The sequence below is a fragment of the Carassius auratus genome, unplaced genomic scaffold (assembly GCF_003368295.1).
Source record: "Carassius auratus strain Wakin unplaced genomic scaffold, ASM336829v1 scaf_tig00024173, whole genome shotgun sequence".
Lineage (NCBI taxonomy): Eukaryota > Metazoa > Chordata > Actinopteri > Cypriniformes > Cyprinidae > Carassius > Carassius auratus.
The window spans coordinates 452,793-478,242 of record NW_020525323.1 but is presented as its reverse complement, the minus strand read 5'-3'; the positions used below and the strand labels follow the sequence as shown (position 1 = coordinate 478,242).

The 25,450-nt window shown below is 37.8% G+C and overlaps 1 protein-coding gene across 2 annotated transcripts in view; it reads left to right on the top strand.

The window, feature by feature from the left end:
• The first annotated feature begins 205 nt into the window (after window positions 1-205).
• Window positions 206-25,450, top strand: part of cacna1ha (calcium channel, voltage-dependent, T type, alpha 1H subunit a) — a 95,822-nt gene continuing 70,577 nt past the window's right edge. For both annotated transcript variants that reach the window (XM_026250414.1, XM_026250413.1), the window contains exons 1-2: window positions 206-515; window positions 1,545-1,879. In XM_026250414.1, coding sequence (XP_026106199.1) covers window positions 1,569-1,879 — 311 coding nt within the window. In that variant the 5' untranslated portion in view covers window positions 206-515; window positions 1,545-1,568. The remainder of the gene's footprint in view (window positions 516-1,544; window positions 1,880-25,450) is intronic.

Genomic DNA, 25,450 nt, shown 5'->3' with positions numbered 1-25,450 from the left:
ATTTTCCCGTGTGGCTTTTCAGTGGATAGTCTACAGTTATCATCAATGTAATATAAAATTGCACGATTTAATCTCAATCTAAACATGGTTTCAGCATCTCTGAAGATATCCTGTGTTAATAAGACAAAAGAGTATAATGTGTGAAGTAATGCGGGTAAAGCCAAAGGAAGCGTCACGTGCTCGCGCGCTCTGCTCACTAGAAGTTTGGCTTGTCACATCAAGGGAGAATCCCGACCAACATAGATGCGCCAAACCCTTTAGCAGTTTTTACTTTGGATAATGGCTTTGCTTGCTACACATCTGAGATACTCTGACATGTTTTGGGATAAATCTCTTAAGATTCGTTCATTTTAAAGAAAATCGAAGGACTTAATCATCGTTAAGAGGCAGAAACTGCATTTGAAAGAGACAAATGGATCGCAGCGAGTCTCAGTCTCTTACCAGAACGGATTTTTCTGCGGAACACTGAAAGTAAAGGAGATGCTTATGGGAACCTCCAATTCCTTATCTATAAGGTAACTTATTTGTTTTGTTTTATAAGTTGTGCCTAAAATCAATTTCCGTCGGGGTATCTTTTTGTGTAGAAAAATAGAAAAACTGGAGGCAGATATAAATATTCTTAAGAGCATTGGTTTTTTACGGCAGCTGTGCGCAGATTTGTTGAGATATAATTTTGAAAACGTTTTTAAGCAACTTAATGACTATATGTACCGATTCATGGTCCCTTTTATTTTTGTTTATGTAAAACTATAGGAAATTGTGATGAAGCTTGATATTGATCTATCTGATGCATCTGACAAGCGCTTTTCTCTTCACTGTACAAAACCGTGACAATCTACAATCCTTCATTTAATACATGTATGGCAAGCCGATTTAACATTCAACCATTTGGACTAATATTTTATTAGTACTTGATTTAATATTATGTTTATAATTGCTAATGATTTTTTTACTAGTCACTATTTCACTAATAATTATTAATTTGATGCTATACCTATTTGTTAAACAATAGTACTTATATCCAGTGACTATCTGTCAATTTGTCACTATATAGTTCTACTATAACATTTTTAATTATAGAATAAATGTGTGCTAGTAAAGCTGAAACAAACTAATGACTACAAATAAGTACTAGTGCCTAATAGTTAGAAGTAAAATGCTACCAGCAACAACGGTTATACATACTAGTTATGAATAGTTGACATCTATAACCATAGATCTCTCTAGAATTCATTGGCAACCATTTGTTACCATTGTACAGAGAAGTAAGTTACTTATTTATGATGAGATAGTGACTTCTAGCAAATTAAAAATTCCTATTTTAACTGAATAACTAATAGCTGCTACTCTAGTAAGTACCCATATCTAATGAATAGGTACTACTGAAATTGAAGAAGATAATAGTTACTGTTAGATCATTACTAGTATTCCAAAATAAATACTGGGAACATAAAACAGATGCTAGTTAGTTTTAATGAATAATTGTTAAATCGGCTTGCCATACAGTCATTGTTCATTGGGCATATTTGTTCTGTTAACTGTAGGATACCATTGTCAGACGCTTTATCATGACTGATGGCGAGGGGAGAGAACACTTTCATTACTTGGAGAGAGGAGAGGTAAGAGTTCCCATTTCAGCCCTGTACCGGGCGCCCGGTCCCAGTGAGGAAATCGGAGATGACGAGGAAAAGAGCAGCACATGGATCCCCGTCCATGAGAGCTCTCAGGCACAGGGGACCGGGGCCCGGGACCCCACTCCGGATTTGGTCTCGGATGAGGAGGAGCAGCCCCCCTACCCGGCGCTCGCGCCTGTTGTCTTCTTCTGCATCAAACAGACCACTCGTCCACGGAGCTGGTGTCTCAGGATGGTTTGCAACCCATATCCTTTAAATAATGTTCCATCTACCATTTAGAAGTCAAGTATGTGGTTTTTGAAGAGTACGCCGACGACTCCGGCATTAATCATGCACAATAATCTATCAGTTACTATTTTGTTTTTCTTGGACCTCAAAGGACTTCGGTATCAATTAAGATCTGTAGGTGTATGCTGAATGGCTGGCTGGTTGCCGTGGCAGCTTGCAGCTTCCTGCATGTATTTTGACAGGAAACTTCAGCAAATAAGAGCTGATCTCGTTCTCCCAACGGTGTAGGCTTCCCAAAGATGCGTCCTTTTGGCAGTGTTGCAATTAAGAGCACTATTTTATAAATAGCTTCATTAGCTGTAGGGGTGGCTCAAGCGCTCTGCTGAAGTGATGCACAAAATGCAGCCTGGCACTTTGTAGATATTGCTTTATGATCTAGATTATATACAGGGCTTATGGTTTCTCATTTTTAATGATGAATTGGACTTGCTGGCCTCATTTGTGCCCTGCACTTCCTTCCATTTTGTGGTTTGCTTTTTCCTGCTTAGCCATAAAGTAAATTACTTTTGGGCTGAAATTGTTTTCTTATTACATTTATGATGGCCACATTGTGGTCTGAAGTGCATTATGTATTTCATCACTTCTTGACTGACAGCTGTAAAGTGTGCAATTAGAGCCATGATTAGTGTGGATACACTTAATGGATTTGTTGTCATGTGGTTCTGCTACAGAAAGCACTCTGTGGGATATTTGGAGGATATGGAAAACCTTTTTTATTATTTCCATGATTGTTTTGCAAACTACTAAGTGTGGTGTGCAAATGCATTTTCTGTTGAAATCTTGTTTATGTTAGTTGTTAACATTTTTCATGGTGGGGCACTTTGCATATAATGCACATAAATGGCAGCTTTCGTTGCTCAAATGTATGTTGGATTATTATAATCTCCATTAGGATCTATGCACCAAGTATGCAGCTCTGCAACATTACAGAAATTGCAATGTGCCTCACTGCATTATTCCACTGACTATTTAGACAAATGTACTGAAACAACAAAAATTGAAATGTCATGATCATCAGACATTTGTCGGCCCACATCAAGGCACAAAAGGAAATTTAGATATTTAAAACTGCTGGTTATTATATTTGTTTATTATTTATGTTTGGGTAATTTATATATGGTTCTGTCTTCCGATCTCTCTTCTGCTTTACTGGGCCTTCTAACCAAAAAAAAGGGAGTTTTTTGTGTGGCTGTTTTTGGGTCAGTTTAATATGCTAGCATTAGTGTAGCAGAGCAGAATGAAGGCTTCAAATAAGCATGCTTGTCAGATGAAAGTATGCATCATCTTTATTTTGATTAGTCATACATGAGCTTTCCCGCCCTCAGGCACGTGTTGCAAGGCCATAACACTGAGGTGATGATTAATTGGTATTCTGACATATCAATGGCAGAACTGGGACTGTGTGTGTGTGTGTGTGTGTGTCCTTTTTTAAATCGGTGTCAAATCTTCTCCAAAAAAAATTTGTGTGAAATATTACATTAATTAAACACAATTCCACTTATTTATATTATCATTATTGCCTAGTTTTTTTGTGTGTTTTTTTGTAAAATTTTAGCCTGAATAGTTCAAAAGAGCCTCTCTCAAAACACAAAATTGAATTTGCAGTCCTGTTTGCAGAGGTACTTGCCCTTCAAGCAGGAAGACATAAATGTGTTTTTGTGAATTCATATATAGATCATGTGTGCAATGTTCATGTTGCCATGCGAGTATCCTGTTGAGGAGTACACCTGGACCACAATGACAACATTTAGTCTGTTCAGAGCAGGCATGTTGCCATGTGCGTGTGCACGCTGCATCTAAAGTCACACACTCTTGAGTAAATTTCTCTCTCTTTTAAATTTCTGAAAATATGTTCTGTGTAGTATTAATGTCTATAGCATCAGTTCAGTCCAGACATACTGCATCAGTCATGTGATCTACCAGTGCCAGTTGCATCACGTCACAGGGGTAGTAAAGTGTCCATTGTGTGAATCTTACAGGAACTAGTAAGTTATATACAGATACTTTTATTTACATACTGTTTTATGAATACTGTGAATTCGGACATACTGCTTTTTTCACATTGTTCTATCACCTACTCTAGGAAAGCATGCAATTTCAGGTAGGGGAATGTATTAAATGGATATCTCACTCAAAAATCTAAATGAAGTCTTCTTGTTCTAAATCTGTGTGGCTCTCTTCCTTTTGTGGAACACAGAGCTTTTTTGAATAATGCTTTCACTTTTTTATACAGTAAAAAGTCAACAGGGTCCAAAACAATACTACTTTTACGTTTTTGGATAGACAGAAAAACTAATGTTTTTCACGATACTGATTTAAAACGACATTTTCATTACTCAATGAACTGAATGTCTCTTTAAGAAAAGATGTGCTAATCGAGAAAGACTGTTGCAACTGGGTGCAACTGGATTAAAACTAGATTAATTTCATGAGCGTCCATGTTCATATGGAAACAAATATCATCAAGAGGCTTCATAGTGTTATATAATCCCAGATTTTGCTCAGCATCATACAAGGTGCAGATTACCAATGTTTTCCTGTACACTAGCTCAAAACCAGCTTGTCTTGCTGCAGGCTTTTATCTTTTTCCCCTTAGAGCAACTTCTCACCATTAAATGGAAGCATGTGTGTGCATCATTCGGTTTGATGGTGAAGCTCAGCGCTGTGGGATAGGTCATGGGTTGTGCATCACAAAAGAAACAAAGAAAGTCTGTGCTAGCAGAGAAGGGATGAGAGACAGAGAAAACACAGAGAGATTGCAGTCTCTCAGCATGTTCTTGTTTTTGAAACCCCACTCAGGGCAGGAACAAATGCACTTATAGCTTCGAGTCATAAGCCTAACGTAAGATCTGATTTAGGACGATCATATTGCATCTGCATTGTGTTTAAAGGATTAAATTGGAGAGGACATTTGGAGATCTAATGCTGTTTTGGTTGAAGATGGGAACCAGTGCTTGTGTAACCTCTAGACTTTGAATGTAGTTATAGGAAAGGAAGCTGAATGATTTATTGGTCTAGGGCTTATGGAGAAGAGGAGTCAGTCACAGCCAAAGCATGCTGATTAGAGTAGCTTTTGAGGATTAATATCAGTTCAGCTGGATTTCTGTATATCCTTAGGCCTGCGGCTCGCAGAGTGTTTAGCGCAATGGTGTTGAACTAACAAGGTCCGTACAAATCTGCTGTCGAAGTCTTCTCGCTGTTTTATGACTTCAAATGTACAGAAGCGATAAAGGCATGGGCGTCTGTGCCTTTAAAGGACAGCCTGTACACACAACGCAAATTTATGAACTGTTTTGGATCTGCAGCACTGGGTCAGGTCACAAATATAAACATCAATGCAAATTTAAACTTTCATACTGATCCTCAGGGGTGGTAAAAGCTCTGGATGGCATTTTTATGACACTGTGTGTTTGCGTCTAGATAATGGTAATGGGTCTCAAGCTTAACAATGACAGAACAACAGTTACTTGTGCCAAAGTCACTGAGGGGCGACGATCAGGATGTGCAGGTTAGACTTGGCTTCAAGATTACAAATGATACAGTAGGTGGCAGCCTGTTCCCCAAAAGCAATTTGGACAAGTTTAACATGTTGGGATGGCCAATACTGTTCAGACTGCTGTTAAAATGCTGCTTGCTGGAACATCATTCTCTCGAGTGATTTAAAGCTTCTTTATTTAAAGAGACAGAGTATGTAAGAAAATGGGTATCTTAGCAACAGTTCTCTATATTGATATGTGTGCAGAATTTTAATCAAAGTAAAATGCAAAACTGCTGTAATCAGTGCTCATCAGTTTCATCAATAAAGACAAAGATGCATGATAATAATTAAAGATTTTAATTCAGCTCTATTGATGATGAAAATAAGGTGAGGTATTAGCTATTAGATTAGATTAACAATGCATTAGCAGTTTAAAAAGAAACACATAAAAACAACTGTTTTAGTTAAGAGCTAGTCAACTGAATCGCTTTGCTAGCTGGTTAGAACACTAAAAAACACATTAATGTAAGAGATTAATCAGCTGTTTTTACACAGACAATGAAGCAAATAGAGTCCCAGTCACAGCCTTTGCCAACTGAGTTTATCAACAAAGATGTTAGCGGTTATGCTAACATGACTAGCACCGACTTACCTGTTTTTCATCAAAATCAGGGCACTTATCACATCACATAATTAATAAACAAGAGCCAAGCTTATATACCCAACTTTCTTATCACATAATTAATATTCATAAGCAAAGCACATATGTTTTTGTTTTGTAATATTCCCCCTAGTTTTTTGATGCTGCGCCTCTGGTTAAATATGCAATTCCTGTTGACTACGAAAACATATTTATGTATTTAAAAGCCTAAAGTCCACCTGTGCATTCAGTTCTTATATTATGTTTGTTTATGGATATTGTATAATCTATTGTGTATAGCATGTGAAGTGAATAACTATCTAGCAAAAAAGTTCACTTTACTGGCATTTTTCTAAAGTAGATCAGTCCCTAATATGACGAGCATCTCCTTACCTGCTTTTTAGCAAATCAAGACGCATATCACATCACGTAATTAATATTTATGAGTCAAGCATTTAGATTTTAATGTATCCTCTTGATTGAGAATATGCAAATCCTAATGACTAGGTAAAACGGTTTAAGTATTTAATAGCCTGTTGCATATTAACATATTTATGAGTGAGCTTGTAGCACTGGGCCCAACAGGTCCCACAACAAGACAAAATCCTTTCTACTCATTCACTCAATGTATATATCCTACATGTCACAAAAACTCGAAGGTGTTGTTGATCTCAGCGGTTATTGATTTGGTCATGTAAGGCGTGGTGCAATAGACTCGTGTGATTTATTCTCAACAGACGGTTATAAACAAAAGGCAGGAAAGCAAAGGGCATAATTGAAAAACTAAGTGGCAATCGATTTTGAAGACTGCCATGGTCGGGTCCCTCTGGTGAACCTCAAATCCACCTGGCTCTGTGAAGTGTTTATACGAGGTGAGAACTGAAAGGATGATATTTGAGTGGCTGGTGGGAGGTGGCTGTTTAGGTCGCAGTGGACCTCCCTGGGGAGCGGCGGCCAACTGGGACCCGCTCCATTTGAGGGGGACGGATATATTCCAGGCTCATGAAAGAGCCAACAGTGGCATGGAAAAATTTCCCATCTGTGGAATTGAAAGTGAGTCTTTAAAAGCAAGCAAAACCATGCTTTTCTCAATAGCTCTCCTACTTTTTATTATCTGCGGGGCTGTGTCTGTATTTGAGTTTTTTTTTGTGAGTCTTGCTCATAATGCCAGTTGTGACAGGAGCCACTTCTGAAGCACGCGTTCTCAAATCGCAGCATGCTGTCGAGCCGGGCTCCTCTCTGACAGAAGTGTTTCACTATTGTGTTGATTCAGCTGCCATCTCACACTTTGAATGTAGACCACACACAAATGACAGTGTGTTAAAAGCTGCGGATCAGGTGTTGATGCCAGTTTGAAACGTACATTGAGCGTGACAATTGGACACAAGGAGGGCAAGGCTCAGATGATTGAAAATGACAATAAAGCAATGTTTTATGTTTCTGGTTCAGCAGATGTTAAATGCACTCAGAGTAAATTCTGATGTGAATTGAGTTTTGTTGTTACATTGTCATCCTTCTCCTTCTGTTTTTTCTGTGAGGATAGTGATTAATGCCCTTTTTATGCACGAGATCTCTTTAAGAGACTTGACTTCTAAATATTCAGTCTTATGGTGTTAAGCTTATGAAAACAATATTAATTTTTAAACAAGTTTTGGAGTCGCTTTGTGCAGCATTAAATCTACTGCCAGACATATCAGGATGAAAAGAAGTGCATGCTGATCTTTCCTGTTGTGATGAAATATCTGTCCATCTGATATCATTTCCTTTGGCCTTATCCAGAAATTAAATTATTAACGATTACTGCACTGCTTGTATGGGAAGGAATGATTTGCCTGGGTGTGCAACATATTGGTCTCGCTCAAATCTTCACTTTAGCATCATTCTCTTATCGGCATCAAAATTACATCAATCTCTTGTTATTTCTTTTTTATATCAAACCTAAAAGAAGATATTTTTAAATAATGTCTCAGTCAGTGAAAGTCCCCTAGTAAAAAATGAATACTTGTAAAATAATTTTATTTCAAACAAAGTATAGGTCAAATCTATTAACATATTTACTGACATATCACTCAAGACCTACTGATATAAAAATGATGATTTGGAGTACTACTTTTGCACAATGCTCATTTCATAATATTAAGCCTAAAATGTGTTTTGATGTCACTATTGACGAGGACCGTATGATCTTTGAATAATATCCATCTTTAAATGCTAGATATTTAAAGTGTGCTTGCAATAGTTCTACTTTAACACGCTCAAATATACTTCAGTATATCTTTAGTTGGACTTCAGCACTACTTCTGCACAATTAAAATTAGCTGTTCCAATTTAACAGACTAAACTATTACCAGTTTAGTATACAAACAATACAATTGCAGGGTATAAGTACATAAATGTTCATTCGTTTGTTTCACTTAGCATGAAATACATTTATTTCCAATACATTTTAATATATTTATTTTTCACTAGGGTCAAAAGAGTCCAGTGTTGTTTTGGAACGCATTGGCTTTCACAGTATGAATGAAAACAATTGAAACATTCCTCAAAATATATATGTTAGGAACAACATGAGGGTGAACAAATGATGACAGAATGTAGATTTTTTGGGGTGAAATATCTTTTTAAAATAAGTCATAGGTTGAAAACAAGTGCATTTTCTTACTTGTATAAGAAAAACCTAGTGATTTCGTAGTCAGATAGAAACTGTGTTGGGCACCGTTCCCCACATCTTCACACCTGCCTTAACCGGTCTTGCTGTTTTATGTAAGCTACAGCTCCTGCTTGGCTGTCAATCATGTGAGTTTGTGCACTGCATTCTCTGTGCACGATGAAAGCAAAAACTGATGAATAAATAAAAACTGCATTGCAAAAACTGGTGCTAACGGCAAGGTCTTTGTACGCCACACTGAGGTTGTCATGGCAATGTGGACCATTAGTTTATACGGGGCTTACGAGGCGTGTTCTCAGCACAGCAGCGTATTTTACCACATGACAGAAAGACAATGTCCGTTCTGTATTTAGATCAGATTTAAAACTGGGCTTTTATGGGATGACACACGGATACGTGTAATTCAGGGCATCCCATTACAATGAAAACATTCAGATTGCACCTGCGTGCATCATTGCACTGGTAATGAATTATTACTGTATGTAGTTTCATCAAAGGTAAGTTGGGAGGGGCATGTGGGCGGCACTTTGGGCTTTCACTGCATTATAGTATGAGGGGATTTCTCTGAGGAGAAGCTCTTACTAGGAACAACCTGGTTGCCAGGCAACAGACGAGCTCATGCCTCACACTTCAAGATAAAGTACAGCACCCCTTCATCCCGAAAGCAATGGGGTTTGCTGAGTCAATATTATACATTATTAATGACCTGGGTTATGAGATGGTGTGGAGAGGGGGCAAAGGGGAATTGGGGTGGGAGAGGAAAAGATGCAAAATAAAAATTCCATTTGGACCAATTTATATCTGCCGTGTTCTTTTGTGTCGGTCAAGCAAACAATAAACTACGATAGATCCGGTGACACTTTAGTATAGGGTCCAATTCACACCAATTACTAATTGCTTATTAGCATGTCTATTATTAACATATTGGCTGTTTCTTAGTGCTTATAAAGTACGTATAATGCATGACATCCCTAATCCTACCCAATACCCTAAACTTAACAACTACCTTATAAACTATTAATAAGCAGCAAATAAGGAGTTAATTGAGGCAAAAGTCATAGTTAATGATTAGTTAATAGTGAGAATTGGACCCTAAAATAAAGTGTGACCAATCACGGATATGATCATGTGTTGTTTTACTCCAAATGCTAGTTATCAGAATTTAGACTTACCACTTTTTCAGCAGCCTCGATTCCGGAGGTATTTTTCCCATTTGTTTTCTCCATAGGGATGTCAGGTAATTTCTTAATAAGGAGTTTAAGTCATGCATCAAATCAACCAGTTCTGAAATTATCAAATTATAAATGTTGAATCAGAGCAAAAAAGCCAAGGTTTCAAGACTCAATTATTAATACCTTTTATGAAGGAATGAACTATGGATTGGAAATAAAGCATTTGTTTCAAGAATAATGTATTTGAAAATAATAATGTACTTACACAAATACACAAATAATGTATTTGACATATATTGCAAAATATAAAAAATATACAGTTATATAAGTAGTTTGACCTTCATGCGATATGGATGTCATTGCTTTTTTGGAGTGGTTTTCGTTTTGTGTTTAGTTCTTTACTGGAAAGTTGGCAATTAGTTAGATTTGATTTATGTCTTTTAAAGAATCAAATATCATCACTTAATCTCTGAGCTGATAGTAGGGCTGTCTTGAAAGGTTAATGCATTATCGTAAAAAAAAAAAAAACTATTTCTCTACTCATAAAAATAATGTTTCATTTTGGAATCTTTGGTTTTATGAAGAACCTTTAACATCTGAGAAAACTCTCCATTCCACAAATGTTCTTTATTTTGGTAAACATTATTAAAATGTTCCAAAATATTGTTCTTTTAAGGACTGTTTGCTGAAAGGTTCTTTAGGGAGCCCAAAATGGTTCTTGTATATAGCATTACTGCAAAAACTCCTTTTTATTTTTTTAAGTTTATAGTGAAAGCCAATGGGACTTTTTATGTTGACTGTTGAATTTGACTGTTATACTCTACAGTCAGACTTGCAGCAGTCTGATATGTTGATAGCTCAGAGCTTATACGTAGATAACAAGGCCAACAAAATCTGAGTGGTTAACAAAGTTGCAGGTTCAAACCACAAATGAAGTGGTCATTGAGCTAGACCATTTTGACCTTGAGCAAGGCACTTAACCGAAGGACTCCAGGGACGAATCTCTACATTACTTGACTACATCTTGAAAAGTAATTTCAGTAATCATAGAGTGTTAAAAAGTGTAGTAAATAGAATTCTATTATTTTTCTTGAAGTTCTATGTTCATTCCAAAGTGTTGTTTTAATGCAACGTAATTGCTTTTGACCTTGTACATCAGCAAGCTGCTTCAGTGAAGCAAATCCAACATTTAGCCAGAAATCTGTGTAGTTTGGCTCCACATATATGAAATATAATGCAGCACTTATGCAGGGTAGGCATCCCCACAGAGAGACTTGTAATGGCTGGCGTTTTGTGGTAACTCAATGGTGTTTAAATTGCCATTTAAAAGCACATTAGCTAATGTCAATGATGTAATGAAAAAAATGTTGATACTCATTAGCCTTCCCACTAGGCCAGATGGAGCTTTATTATTACTGTATAAAAGAGCTCACATTTGCCAGCTCGGTCTACCATGATCCACTTGTATATGATAAAAAGCTTTTTTGAAATGGCCCAAAAAGCAACCAGCGTTTGTACATTAAATGGCTTATTTTAGCTGAAGTGGCTACTAAGTTGCTGATAGCGATATGTTTGAAGAGGCAGATGCGGTCGTCTTATCTTTGGGAGCGCTTGAGAGGGCTGTGCTAATGTTTCGGGTAGCCATGAGGTACAGCTACATGTCACAGAGCATATATTAGCTTATCTGACAGGACGCCTACGTTTATGCCCTAATCTTGTTTGTTCCATTTCATGGCCCTGATGTCAGTCCAGTGCTAACACTTCCTGTCTTGACCGTGTGCCGCCCATCTCTTTGTTTAGCACAGGGAGACGGCCAAAGTTAATGATTTCTCATTACATGCAACAAGGAAAACTTGACTATTTCTGTCTGACCCCCTTGGCCATATGTCTCTGTTTGTTATGCTCTAAGGATATCAGATATTACTACCTTCTATTTTAAAGTACAGTGTTAAACAAAGAAGTTGTTCATGGAACTTAAAAAAAATAAAGCTACAGTTTGCATGGATTTTTTTTATGGAAACCCATTTCTGACACAAGAAAGAAAGAAAAATCCCAAGTCGTTGTAAAAAAAAATAAAAAAAAATAATTAAAAACTGAAATTATGACATACTAAGATAAAAAAGAAGATATTATGATATGAGTCAAAGTATCACATACTAAGTCATAATTATGAGATTAAAAGTCAAAATTATGAAACCTGAAAGTCATTTATTTCCATAAGTTACATTTTTATGTAATTATTATGATTTTTTTATGTCAGTTTTTCTATATACATGACTTATGTCATCACTTTTACTTTATAATTTAGTTTTTTATGAAATGTATTATTTGTAAATGTTTTTATTATTATTATTATTATTATTATTATTATTATTATTATTATTATTATGTGGTGGAAATGGGCTTCCATACTTTTTTGAGGACATTTTTTGTAGATATCTTAAAATGTCAAAAGTTGTGTTGATCTGCTATAATTATAACAATTATTTATATTACGATAACAAATATTTAGATTAATAAATATTTAGATAGATTTAGATTTAAGCGATTCCAGTTGTGTCAGTGTAAAGTCCTTAGCAAATAGTTCCCTTTATTTACATGATTTTAAATTGTTCAGTTTGATTTGTTTCAGCCCATGTTTAGAATTTCAATTACTATTAAATGTTTAATTAAAACATCACAAGACAGTCATTTACTAAATATAACAAAATTGTAACATTTACATAAAAAATTAAATAAACCAAGGAAAAACACTATTAAATATAATACAATTTTATGTTTGAATCTATTTGCATTTAGATTTTTAATTACATTTTATGTCATAGTGAATGTTGGACAGGGCCAAGGGGTTAAAGGGATTGAACCAGTTAAGTGTTGACCTCTTTTTAAAAAAGGAAGATATTCCATTTAGCTGCTTTGCTTGTTGATTTGATATTTAAAAATCAGAAGATATTGTAACAGAGATGAAAGTTTTTTGAAAGTTGTATGCTGGAAAACATACTAAAATCAAAACTACAATAAACGTTATCTACTGTATGCGATCAGAGACTCAAGTTTTACAGGGTCGATTCTTTAGATTATATCAGTTACACGTGGCACCACAGCAGTGGACGTTTGTTAACATGATTATGAGGGCAGAAGAGAAATACCCTGTGAAGCCATGTCACAATTCATCTTAGTGGTGCGAGTAACAGAAATGTCCTATGGCAGTGAGAGCTATTTTAATACAGCTGTCATATTTGCTCATATTTAACGATGTGCTTGCTGTGCCTCCCTGTGCTTTACCTTATTATTAGCTGAACTATCTCTATCGGAGTTTTCTGCACCTCCGTGTGCCACAGCCAAATTAGAGCGTATGACCTTACCATTGTGTATAAATAGCTCGCATTTGGCCTATTCATAATCACAGGTTAATGACGAATGGGAGATTTATGGAGGTTGACTTTAAAATCAAGACTCTGGGAGGCCACACAGGTGGACGGTCTTTAGCTGGCACCCTTACTAGACGGCCCTATAGCGTAACTCACCCGGTTTACAACGAGACCACCCGGGGGGCTTCAGAAAAAACAGACGAACGGCTCAGGCTGCTTGTTTTGCAGTTGCTCAGCATCAGGGCTGTATTTACACACGTGTGTTTGTTGTTTTTCATTCGGCGCGGCTGGATGTTTGCATGACGCTCAGGATTCAATTCCTAATTAGGTAAATTATCAGAGCGTGTTAGCGTGTTCTAAATGTAAAATGGCAAGGTATCAGAAAATAAATCTTCCCTTACTCTAAACGCCACATTCCTTTGTCTGTGCCGAGTGTAGAGTGTTACTGTTTGTAAGCATTCCTCCCCCAAGCGCTCTGGCAGACTGTCCAAGGAAGGAAGGATGAGGGGTTTCCATGCGCCTCTGCGTACATGCGACTTTCACACCGCTGCTGAAATATGACGTGCCCTCATGTGTTGTTTATGATTCTCGATTTGAGCCCACCTTATTCACTTACCTTTCAAGAGCTCTCTCAAGTTTAGAGTGTATGTCATGCTCAGTTTAGTCTCACATGATTGAGAGGAGTCATCTGAGGGCCAGTGCTCCAAACTTGTGAAACTCCATGAGAGAAGACAGAGGAACATTCCCACTGTGTTTATATCCTGTAAAGTACAGTTTGTTAATCCTCGCTGTGAAGAATCTCTCCGTTAGGGCCTAATGTTTATGTGTTTGTATTGTTTTACACGGACGACTGTAAAAAAGGCATTGACCGACAATTAGGACTGAGATTTATTCTTACGTACTTTTGAGTAGCGTTCCCACGGTTTGATTACTTTGTAATTGAATCCTTTAAAAAATAATGAGAAGCTTGAATGATTGTTCATAGTTGCAGTGATGGCTGGATTGTAGCCCAGACGGGCCCCTGATAGTCCCGGATTGCTCTGAACACGATCTTTATGAATTGTTCCCGATACTCGTGTCATTAAAGGAATCTCAGCAGCAAACACACTTTTCAGGGTGAAGGGGAAAATAGAGTTCGAGGCATGTGAGGCAAGGATTCAGCAGGTCAGTCTTTGTGAAAACAGACTTTCTCTGTGGACTAAAAAAGCCCAGTTGTATGAAAAAAATCTTGATTACTGTTGGGTTTTCTCTTTTTAGCATAGAGCATGTGCTTACATAGACTATTTTGACTTTTTGTTAGTTTGATAGTTTTCTTGCACTTCTTGCCATTTAAAAAAAAAAAAAGCCTGCAATGTGTTAGAATTGGTTTTGGTAACTAAAACTGAGTGACTGACCAGTCGTTGGTAACTTTATAAGGACAAAATACAATGTTTATGAATTGTAGAAAAGGGTAACAAGTGCATTTCACAGAGAGATGGAGACATGCTCTTTTTAATTTCAGTATATATACAGTGTGTGTGTGTGTGTGTAAAAAAGTCCAAGATGATTATGTATGTTAAACTGTATTTTGCATTATTTCTCTCACTTTTGGTCAATTTAATGCCTCTGTGCTGCTAAGTATCAATTTAAAAAACAATTATTGAATGCTAGTGCAGTAACATGAAATAAATGATTCATTTTGGACTCTGTAGAGATATTGGAGATAGCTTGGAAAACTGTATAGTATTAGGATAGTAATACAAGGAAGACTTGAAACAATCAGGAGTCAAGAGGGAACAGAATCAGAAAATATCTAAATCTGGACTCAAACTTTTATCACCCATATGAGCACCATGGCTCAATGCGTTACACTTAACACTGGACTGCTTCTCCAACAAAGACGCTTTTTATTGTGGGTGCTGCTGCCTTTATCTTTAAATATCTCCAAATAGCTCCTATCGCTCTAAAGAAGAATCTAGTCTATTCTGGGATGACCTGTGCCTCTAGACACAGAGCAATGAGCCGCTTCTTCACAGACAAAAGCAGACAGCACTTCCTGTTCTTCCAGGTATTAAAAATGCTGGCATTATTGAGATCCGTATTCTGCCATATAAGGTTTGCCAAGGAATGGAAACGGCTTCCAAACCGCTCACATGACAACCTTGGGATGCGTGATAATAAAAGTTCCCTAAAGAGATGGAGCAGAATGCTTTCATCCGTTTTCTGTCCCAAGCATGATGTGCAGTATTTGGCTCTGTGTCAGCTCTCATATCTCAAACGCTGCCTCAGTTATGATAAGATATACACACCTGTCAAAAACAAAGCTGTAACTGTGTCAACGCTGAACGGCGGTCACTTGGTCATCCTAAGTTTTATCATGGCTGCATTTCTGTGCCTTCGTGTTGACTTACACATTGTCGGCCAGTAATGGTTATGGAAGTGTTGTTGGGGGTAGAAAGATAGGTGGACTTACAGAGCACTAAAATTAACAAAGGAATGGTTGGAAACCCCTAGATACTCCTCATTCAATATAATAATGTGCAGCGCAGTGGAACGTCAGAGCAGCACCATTTCTCCTTCTGAGGAAATGTAATTAAGAGGCCAGACTCTGCTGCCATGGCTCCTCACACACTCACAGCTCTATTTCATGCTCAGGTAGTCAAAAGCATTTGTTTCCTGATGGTTAGGGCCAGTTGGGTAATGAGCACGTTGCATCATTTCCACTCTTGGCTCTGTTTATGTTTATGTTGTCGTAATTATCCAGAGGACATAGCAAGTTAAATGAAGTACACAAGTTTGTTGTAACTTCCCTTCCTCGGAGGGTAATTTGACTTTTATAATGTATGCATCATTACATGTAGGGCTGGGAATCGTTAGAAATTTTCCGGTTCCGGTTCTGCCTAACAGTTCCGGTTCTGGTTCCATTAAAATCATTAAACAACTATAAAAATGCACAATACTCAACTACACAATGCTAAATACTATTTATTACTTTCTGTCAACTTAATTTAAAGGTTAGCAATGTCCAAATCCAGCATGTCCCTAAATTAGTGAAATATAAACTGTTATACTTATAACCATGTATACACACACTCCATAAACCCCATATTTTAAAAATAATAATGCTGTCAAGAGATGGTGTGATGCAATGAGTGGTTTCCACATTGTTCCACCTGTATATTAATAATCAAACCCTCATACTTACATAACAATAGCAGTCTATTTATTTAGTGGTCCAAGTTGAAGTTGAAGTGTAATTTAGTGGTGGCAGGTGCTGTACGCTGCCGGTACATGCAAATTCAGACAAAACGACGTGCACAGTTATCAAAGGCACGAGTGCTCGTACAGTTTTGGAAAAAAATGTGATTGGCAGTTAAAAACGCGACGCGTCATTGCAAACAATGTGCTTAATTCATTCATTAAAGAGGCAGTGCGGCATTTCTGTTATTTGGCTTGTAACATCTTTTACAGGAAATGCCGGCACAAGGTTGTTCACAGCCGTTTTCACAACCGAAACTTAAAACTTGCTCACAGTTACGGTTCTTGAACAAAAACAGAACTGGTTCTGAATAAGAACCAGTTTTTGGTTCCCAATCCTAATTACGTGTCACAGTGGCTTGGAAGACGTCAGGTGATAACACTTGGAATGCCTACGTGGATAATATATAAAAAATAAGAAAAAATGTAATACTGTAAATATGGATAGTCATTTATGCTCATGGTTGTGAAGTTAATGTCTGTTATAAGAGCTAGTTCAAGTTCATTTTACTGTACGTCTGTGTCGTGCTTCTTTTATTTTTCTAAAGAGAAGGGAAGATCCTGTTGTCCATGTTACAGTATGTCAGCTTTGAATAATGCAGTAATAGTGTCTAGTAATGAACATAACACGTGTGTATGTGTTGCATGGTAGCTGCAGCACTCTGAGTCCCTCATCCTTGTAGCATGTGGTGTCTTCTAGCTGCTGCTCTGTGCTACTCTCTGACAGGCTTGTCAGGCTGTGGACACCAGCAGCTCTAATGTGGACGGGGGAATTCTCCGCTCCCCTGGAACCTCAAAGAAAGCTGCCTTAATTGGACCCTAGGCAGGAGTAGCCAGATCTGGCCTGATTCAAACACGCCGAATCCGGCACCGCTGCCGCAGTCTGCGAAGCTCGTAACCAAGGCAACATTGGGATAAAAGTTGGCGCATACACAGACTCGGCTTCGGCCATGATAGTAACGAGTTCTACTGTAACTCCAGGCCATTTCTATAGTTCACCTGGGCTTGGGCAAGATTAATCAGACCGTCGAGAGCTGATCGCAGTACACTAGTGTGTGTCGCCACGTCTGCTGTGGATGCATGCCAGAGAAGAGTCTGTAATGAGTCAACTCACAGTGGATCACAGACTTCAGATCAGCCACGTTTTCTTTTACCTCTAATAAAAGGAAAAAAAGCACCAGATCTCAGCCAAGAGGCCTGCCTGTCTCTATTTGCTCTGGAAGCGCTCATGCTCAGATAAAATATGCATAAACAACTCCTCAAGTGCGGTTTCGTTTTAGATCCAATAGGGACGAGCTCTGGATGAGGAGGCTCCTCACAGCATCCTCCTCAATCTGCATGTGCCCTTACTTGGAGGACAGTGTGAGCACAGGAAGTGAGAAAATATCACTTTCTGAGAAGTATGGGGGTTGCTCTGAAATGCTTCACTGGCAAGTTAAATCTGGTTGACAGAGAGAGATGTATTTGCTGAACCTCTGTGAATGGATCCGGCAGCAAACTATTATAACCCTGCAAGTCTATGGCTTCACTCAGCTCTGAGAGGGGATGAATCCGAGAATGAAGCTTTCTGTAGTCCCTTCAAGATGCGTTTTGCACTTGAAAAGTGTAAGTGACCTCGTAGCTATGTTATAGATCAGGACTGTGAACACAGCAATCAATAGCGGGCCCATTTCAATCCCTGAGACGGTAGTTTTTTACAGCAAAAACAACACTTTTCACAGGCTGTCATATCATTTTAAAGGATTCGTTCACTTCCAGAATAAAAATGTTCTGATAATTTACTCTCCCGCATGTCATCCAAGATACACGTCTTTCTTTCTTCAGGCGAAAAGAAATTAAGGTTTTTAAGGAAAACATTTCAGGATTTTTCTCCATATAGTGGACTTAAAAAGGAGCCAATGAGTTGAAGTTGAATAAGGTTTTATCTAGTAAAACTGTTGGTCATGTTCTAAAGAAAGTGCACTAGTTCTGCAGTCCGCATGTGCAACGCCAAGCATTATAAAATCATATTGGAAAGGTCACGTGTGGTTTGTTCTTTGTCTGTGTAATTCGGTTAAAAATGCTAGTGTTACTTGTCACTTGCGACCTTTTCAACGTGATCACGTGATGTGTGAGGTCAAGCTAGTACAAGATGAGCTTTTATGGTTAAAAAGTACATAGTTTTTTTTTTTTTTCGTTTTTTTTTTTTAAATTGGATGATAGTTTAGCTAGAACCTTGTTCCTCGGCTGTGATTTGAAGATCCACTGAAATTGCAATTTGGACCTTCAACCTGTTGGCTCCCATTGAAGTTCGCTATATGGAGGAAAATCTTGAAATGTTTTCCTTAAAAACTTTCATTTCTTTTCGACTTAAGAAAAAAAAGACATGAACATCTTGGATGTAAAGTATCAGGACTTTTTAATTCAGGAGTGAACTAATCCTTTAATGGTGGTCCACATTTGGTCCGCGCTCCATGTTATTCGATAAAAGTGCCATAAAATCAAGTGTTCAGCTTTCTGTGTTTTTTCTTGCATTGAATTACATATTTATGCTTTTATATTTTCAGTAAGGCACTAAAGGGAGCAACAAACAAATGCAGTCAAATGGAAATGATTAGGCCAGCTAAAAGCTGTTGAGTAATGAATGCAGCAGTATACGTCTTGCACTGTGAGTATTATGGTGTACACTGCTGGCTGAAAAATAAAAATAGGTTGATACATATTTATTCGTGCTGAACAAGTTGATGTAAAATGCCTTGAGAGAGAATTTCCATTTATCTCAATGGCAGTTGTAGCCCCCTTTGGAAGCATAGAATTTGTAATCTCATCAGTGTCATGTGACTAATCACTCTGGGGCTATGGACAAATGATGACATGAAAACACTGATTGGCTGATGGCTTCAGTAAAAAACTCTTCATTAGCGACAGTGCTGAGCGAAAAAGGAGTAGAAAATTTAGGAATTACAGTATTTAAATCCATTTCTCACTTTTAGGGATGTAGAATATTGTCATGCAGAAAATGTGCTTTATAAGTACTACTAAGCAGTCAATATGTTAACAATAGGCATGCTAATAAGCAACTATTTAATAGTGAGAATTGATCCCTGCTTTAAAGTGTTATTGAAAAATACACTTTTTTTTAGTTTGATCTGTGTAATTTTGTTTTGGTGAGACTGGCAGATATTCAACCAGCTCAGTATTGTTACAGTGTGTGTAGTACATGTAAATTAACAATGTGTACTCTTTTCTTCACCCAGATACCCCGTTTATTTGTCAGCAAAAGTTCATTGACATGTCATAAAATGACTTTTGAGAGCTCCAGGGCTTTTGTTAAAACTACTGTATTATTATTTATTTATTTCACCCACGAATATTCAGGTCAACAGCAATGTGGAGCCAGTATTAAAAGTGAATTCGGGAGTTTTGGCAGAAGGGAACACCATAGCAATTTTTTCCGTTTTTTGAAATCACATAGCACCAATTTTATTTGTTTTTGGCTTTTTTCACTGCATAGACAGACAAGTTTTATTAAAATCCCGTCTTGCCAGCAATGAATTACCCCTTTAAGCAGGTACCTCAAGCTCCTGTGGTAGGAAAATTAATTATTGCGGAAATTACCTACAGGTCAGGGCGCATGAAACATTTTAATTTTTTAAAAAGTATTAATCACTCTAAATTAGCAGGTTAATTTGACAGTTAAATTATTATGCAATGGCTTGGCCTGCAGACAAGCGTTTTGAAAGAAGGTTTTTTTTTTTTTTGGAGAGGTGCACAGAGACGTGTCCGCTCTGATTAATCACAAGCTGTTTGGGGCGGTCTGACAGGACTGACCTTTCAGCTTACTACGCTGATGTTTTGCGCCGCAGGGAGTCTGTTTGCTGGAGGGTGGGAGATGGGTGGGGTTGAAGAGAGAAAACGTAAATGTTGGCAAGACTGATGTGGTCCTTGTGTGACAGCTGAAATGGGAGAGGAGTGGGCCTTCTAGGCATCCATAACGCTCTGCACATGCTTGCGTACCTGTGATTAACTGAGAGTACCTGTGAGAGCTGGTTCAGTACAGCACACACACCATCGAGAACACAAAGACATCATCCGAGTATGTCACGACACACTGCACCTGTTCTGGGAACATTTGTGCTCAGTGATGCTACACCTTATACAATGACCATTACTATTCCAGCAGAGTGAACAACACAGCTGGCTACAGTACCTCACCGAAACAAATATATCGGATATGCATAATTAAAAAGTAGAACACAAACTAAGATTTTTAACTCAAACCGTTGCAGTCTATCAGTCTTATAATGTAAGTAGATGGGAATCATGGCTAAAACATACTATAAAACAGAAAAAACATACACAAACAAAACCAAATTAAACCCTGCAGCTCGTGATGATACACTGATGTGTAAAGACACAAAACGATTGGTCTGTGCAAGAAACTGAACAGTATTTATATTGTTTTTTACCTTTGATTCACGCAATGTCCGAACTGTTCGAATTCTCCTAAGCACGTCCTGTTGTCCGTCTTCTCAAGCGGGAGCATGAGGCGTCTTCTTCTTCTTCTTGCTTTATGATATATTAATGTTGATTTCTGAAGGATCATGTGACACTGAAGACATTTGAAAATAGAAAATGGTTATTTTAAATTGTAATAATATATCACATTATTTTTGGTTTGCTGTATTTTAATCAAATAAATTTAGCCTTGGTGATCATAAGCAACATGTTTTTAAATAAATAAATAAAGCCCAAATGGTAGTAATATATAAATTTACATACTATTTCTATACTATAAGTAATAGAAAATAACACTGCAAATTGTATACAAAAGATGCATACAAAAATGTCTTCAGTTTTCATTTCAGATATCTGGTCACCTTAATAAAAACATACTGAGCACGAGGCAGACAGTACTGAAAAAGAAGTGCCAGCTTTTGAATAAGAAAGTCATAGAGCAAAAGAGATTTGCAGGGTTAGCACAGATATACACAGCACATTCACACGCTTTTCTCTGCCCAGACTGAGCTTCTCTGTGTCAGAGCGGCGTTATCTAACCATGCGCCAGATCTCCACAGGTGATCCTCTCTGAATCTCAGGTCCTGCGCATGGTGCTGCTGAGTGTGGAGGTGGCATTGGCACCGCCGCTCTGCCACACACCCATAATTAGCCTTGCAAACTGCATGACCAATCTTGACCACCCATAATATTTTGTGTGGGCTTTATTGGATGCAATGTCTAGGGGAAAAACAAGGTTTTGTTACACCATCATACAGGAAGTTCCTAATTGGCTGCAGAAATCATAGTGCTAGGATTGCATAATGTCTGCCACAGTGCAGTCTCTACAGAGGACGAGTGTGTCTATCAGGATTCGAGATTACAGTGTGACAGCCACGTCACTTAAAACGTATACTGGTTTCATACAGTCATGAATTTGCGTAAGCCTTACAGGAAGCTTGCAGGATTTTGTGTATTATGAACTGTTGTACAGAAACCGATTGTACTACATTAATTTGAATCTCCTTTGTATGAGTTTATTGGTCTACCTTAAAGGTTTTACACACCGGAGGACCCCTGCTGCTAAAATGCAAATGAAAACTCTTGTGTGATTCAGACCGCAGGAATATGTTAATGGCAATCCTTGAGCACCTCTTGTAGGGTGTTTTGCGAGCTTGCTTTGTAACAGCTATAATGAGTTTTAAGAACCTGTGTGATTCTGGAAAAGTGACTTTGGTCGCATGCAAACGTGGGTTCGTCCATCAAGTGGGGCTTGACAATCTGCAGTGACGCACTTTTGGAGTCCTGTCAATAGAGTAATCAGAAAAATAGAGCCCTGGGAAACCCTGTCCGTTTGAATGCATGGCAGTGTCTGTCTTTGGTTTGAGCTGCAGGATGTGACACCCATGTGTCTTGGCCTCTGTCATAAGAAAGAATGTGACAGAACACAGACCACTGAACACACCACATACTTAGAGCTAATGCTTTACTTCATCTGTGCCTAAAGGGGGAAATCAAATCATAATCTTGCCCGTTGCTGTCAAATAAAGGATGACAAACAATATTATCAATTAGCAGCTGGGCAAATTCAGTTTGTAAAATGTAATTAGTGTCAATTAATGTTGCTCGGAGCAATGTGTAGCAGTAATATTGCTAAGATATAAGTATATACTGCTGTGCTGCTGCTTTGTGTTTAATAATGTGTTTTGTAATTGTGAAACTGTCCCAAAACAATATAAATCTGAATATATTTAATATCAATAATATCAATAATAATATAATATAAATAAAATTACACTGAAGCATCTTTTCTGTTAAAATTGATCATTTGTAAAGTTCTGCTGACCCCGCCCCTCTCTTCTGAGCCGCTCGCTGAGGGACTGTTTACTTTAAGCTGCATTCATTGTGAAACTTGTTAATTAGCACATTATTAGGAAAGGTGATTTACAAAGATTCATTAAAAAACCTTCCATTCACTTCTGATGGTGAAGCTGGATCACGAATCACACAAACACAGATGCATTTAGATTGGGGGTGCATTCCCTTCAGAAACAAGTGTAATCCAGTGCGTCTTCAGCTGAGACGCTACTGTCAATCAAACTTTCGTGGGAGGGGCCTGATTTTGTGATTTCACACACACAGGAATCTGAGGATTGTTCGATTTGAGAAAGTTCTAAAAAAAAAATAAGTTGTGGATGTGTACACACTGCCAACACACATTTCAGTTCAAACAGTTTGTAAAAGTGCATGTAGCATCCGATGACCCCTTTAAAGTCATATACAAAATCATATATAGATAAATAATTAATAATAAAAAAAATGTAACAGTACCCTTGATTTTTTTTTTTATCATGTACAACATTATATCATATAGGCTGAATATATTTAGTCACACCAGTAGACTAAAAAAGGTGCAAAACTTTATTTTACATGGAGAAGGTTGGCTCAGCATCTTAACATCACATGACTGTCTGACTATCACTCTGTAACTTGTTGCAATTGGTCACTTTTACACAGAGGAAAAAATAAATCATGTCTGACAGTGAATAGATGTAACAATGGAATCAATAACTAAAACATTAATGTTCATGTGAAGATGCATTCACTCTTCTAGGAGTCATATGAGTGCTATATCGATCAGAACAACATAAATAAATAAAAAAACTGCAGAGCAAGCCTTTTAACTAATCATAAACACTTTTAGCACTTGAACGCAGCGATGAAACAAGTTTAAAATATTACTGCAAGCATCAAAGTAAAAGACAGAGACGTATCTGTGCTGACAAGCTCAGTGGATTTCATCTACTCTGCCTTTTAAGTCTTTACCTCATCAGCATTCTGACAGAGTTAATAATATCAGCATTTTCCGGTTACCTGTCTTCCTCTTTGTTTTTTGAGACACCTTAAAGTGTCTCTTTTAACATCGTGACAAATTATGCAATCTTGTTCTAATGGAGTGTACTGCCTCCCACCAGTCCACAGCCGAGAAGTTCTGCGGTGGCATCAGGAAAGCGAGTGTGTTGCCGAACACACACTCTCATACATGCCTCATACAGCATCTTCCAGTCATGACACATTCGTTACCAGCATGCAACTATGTCACTTGACAGTCTAGGCCATGAGAAAAGTAAACAGTATTCACAGTGACGTATCATTGTCACATTTTACTTGCACACCGATTCCATATCTTCATATTAGCATCATATTGCTGCTTTGGTGCAATGAACTAATAACCTGAGATAAAGTGTCTGGGCAAAGAGATGGAGATAAAAAAACATCTATGATGTACTGGAGGCTGTTTGAGCACAATTGTTTTATTAAAGCTGTGAGTTATTTATTAACCTTGTTTCGTGGCGCCCTGGAACCCACATCATTCTGAGGCTCATTACAGCTGAGCCGTTCTGCAGGAGATTGACTGTAGAGAGACGGCAGATAGTCCACCCACAGAACCAGACCTGAGACTTTGACAAAGCATTGGTACCTTTCTTTTTGTTTCATAAGCTGAGGGAGTACCCAAACATGCTTATGTTTTTACGTACCCACTATTTATTGATTGATTTTTTTATTTAATTATTATTATTATTTTTTTTTGGAGCAATATTGTCTTAGTTGGTGCCCTAGGCAAGAAAACACATGACTAAAGGTGGAAAATCATCGTAGCAGTTGACTGTATGTAGGATGTGTTAGTCTAGTAGTTTTTAGTAGAGCTGGTAAATAGTTAGTATACAATTAGAATAAAGAAAGCACCTAAAGACCCTCATGACAAAACTCCAAAATTAAATGATCGGATAATTTGACATTTGATGGCCTGTGACTTTCCAAAAACCAAATTATATTAGTAAATGTATAATATATATTTACAAATATATAATTAAATTTTTTTTAAAGCATAAAATAACTGTTACCGGTAGTTAAAAAAGATCCTTTCCAACAAGTATACTGAAATCTGTCTATCTATCTTATTTTGAAAAGATACCACCCCAGTAATAGCTTTTCTACCTTTATTTCTGTGAGCTTCTGTGTTCCATAGGAAAAGATGCGTAGGAAACGGAGTGAATTAGACTGAATTCAGACAAGTGAATGGTGGATTCCTACCACAGTGTTTTAGAGAACCACTTCTTATACTAAGGCAGCTTAATTATCAAAGATAGCATTTTTGGGTTTTCGCAGGCTGCATTCAAAATCCACTCAGAAATTGGAGGGGGCACGTACCCTCTCTGTTGGAATGATCATGATGCGGGGTGTCTTTTTTTTATCAGCTCGGCTTGAAACTCAACCCACTGAGGGCTCCGGTCTCCCTCAGCAGTCTCCAGAGCCTGAAAGGGTAGCACGCAGGGTGATGATGCCTTTATTTGAAAGCCCACGCCGGTTCCTCTGTCCTCTCTTCCTCTGGTGTGGCTTACAGCTGAGATTGACCGCAGAAGCCCATTCATCCCGACAGGCATAAAAGGATGAGATCTTGCCTGGGACATCAAGGCAGAACAGT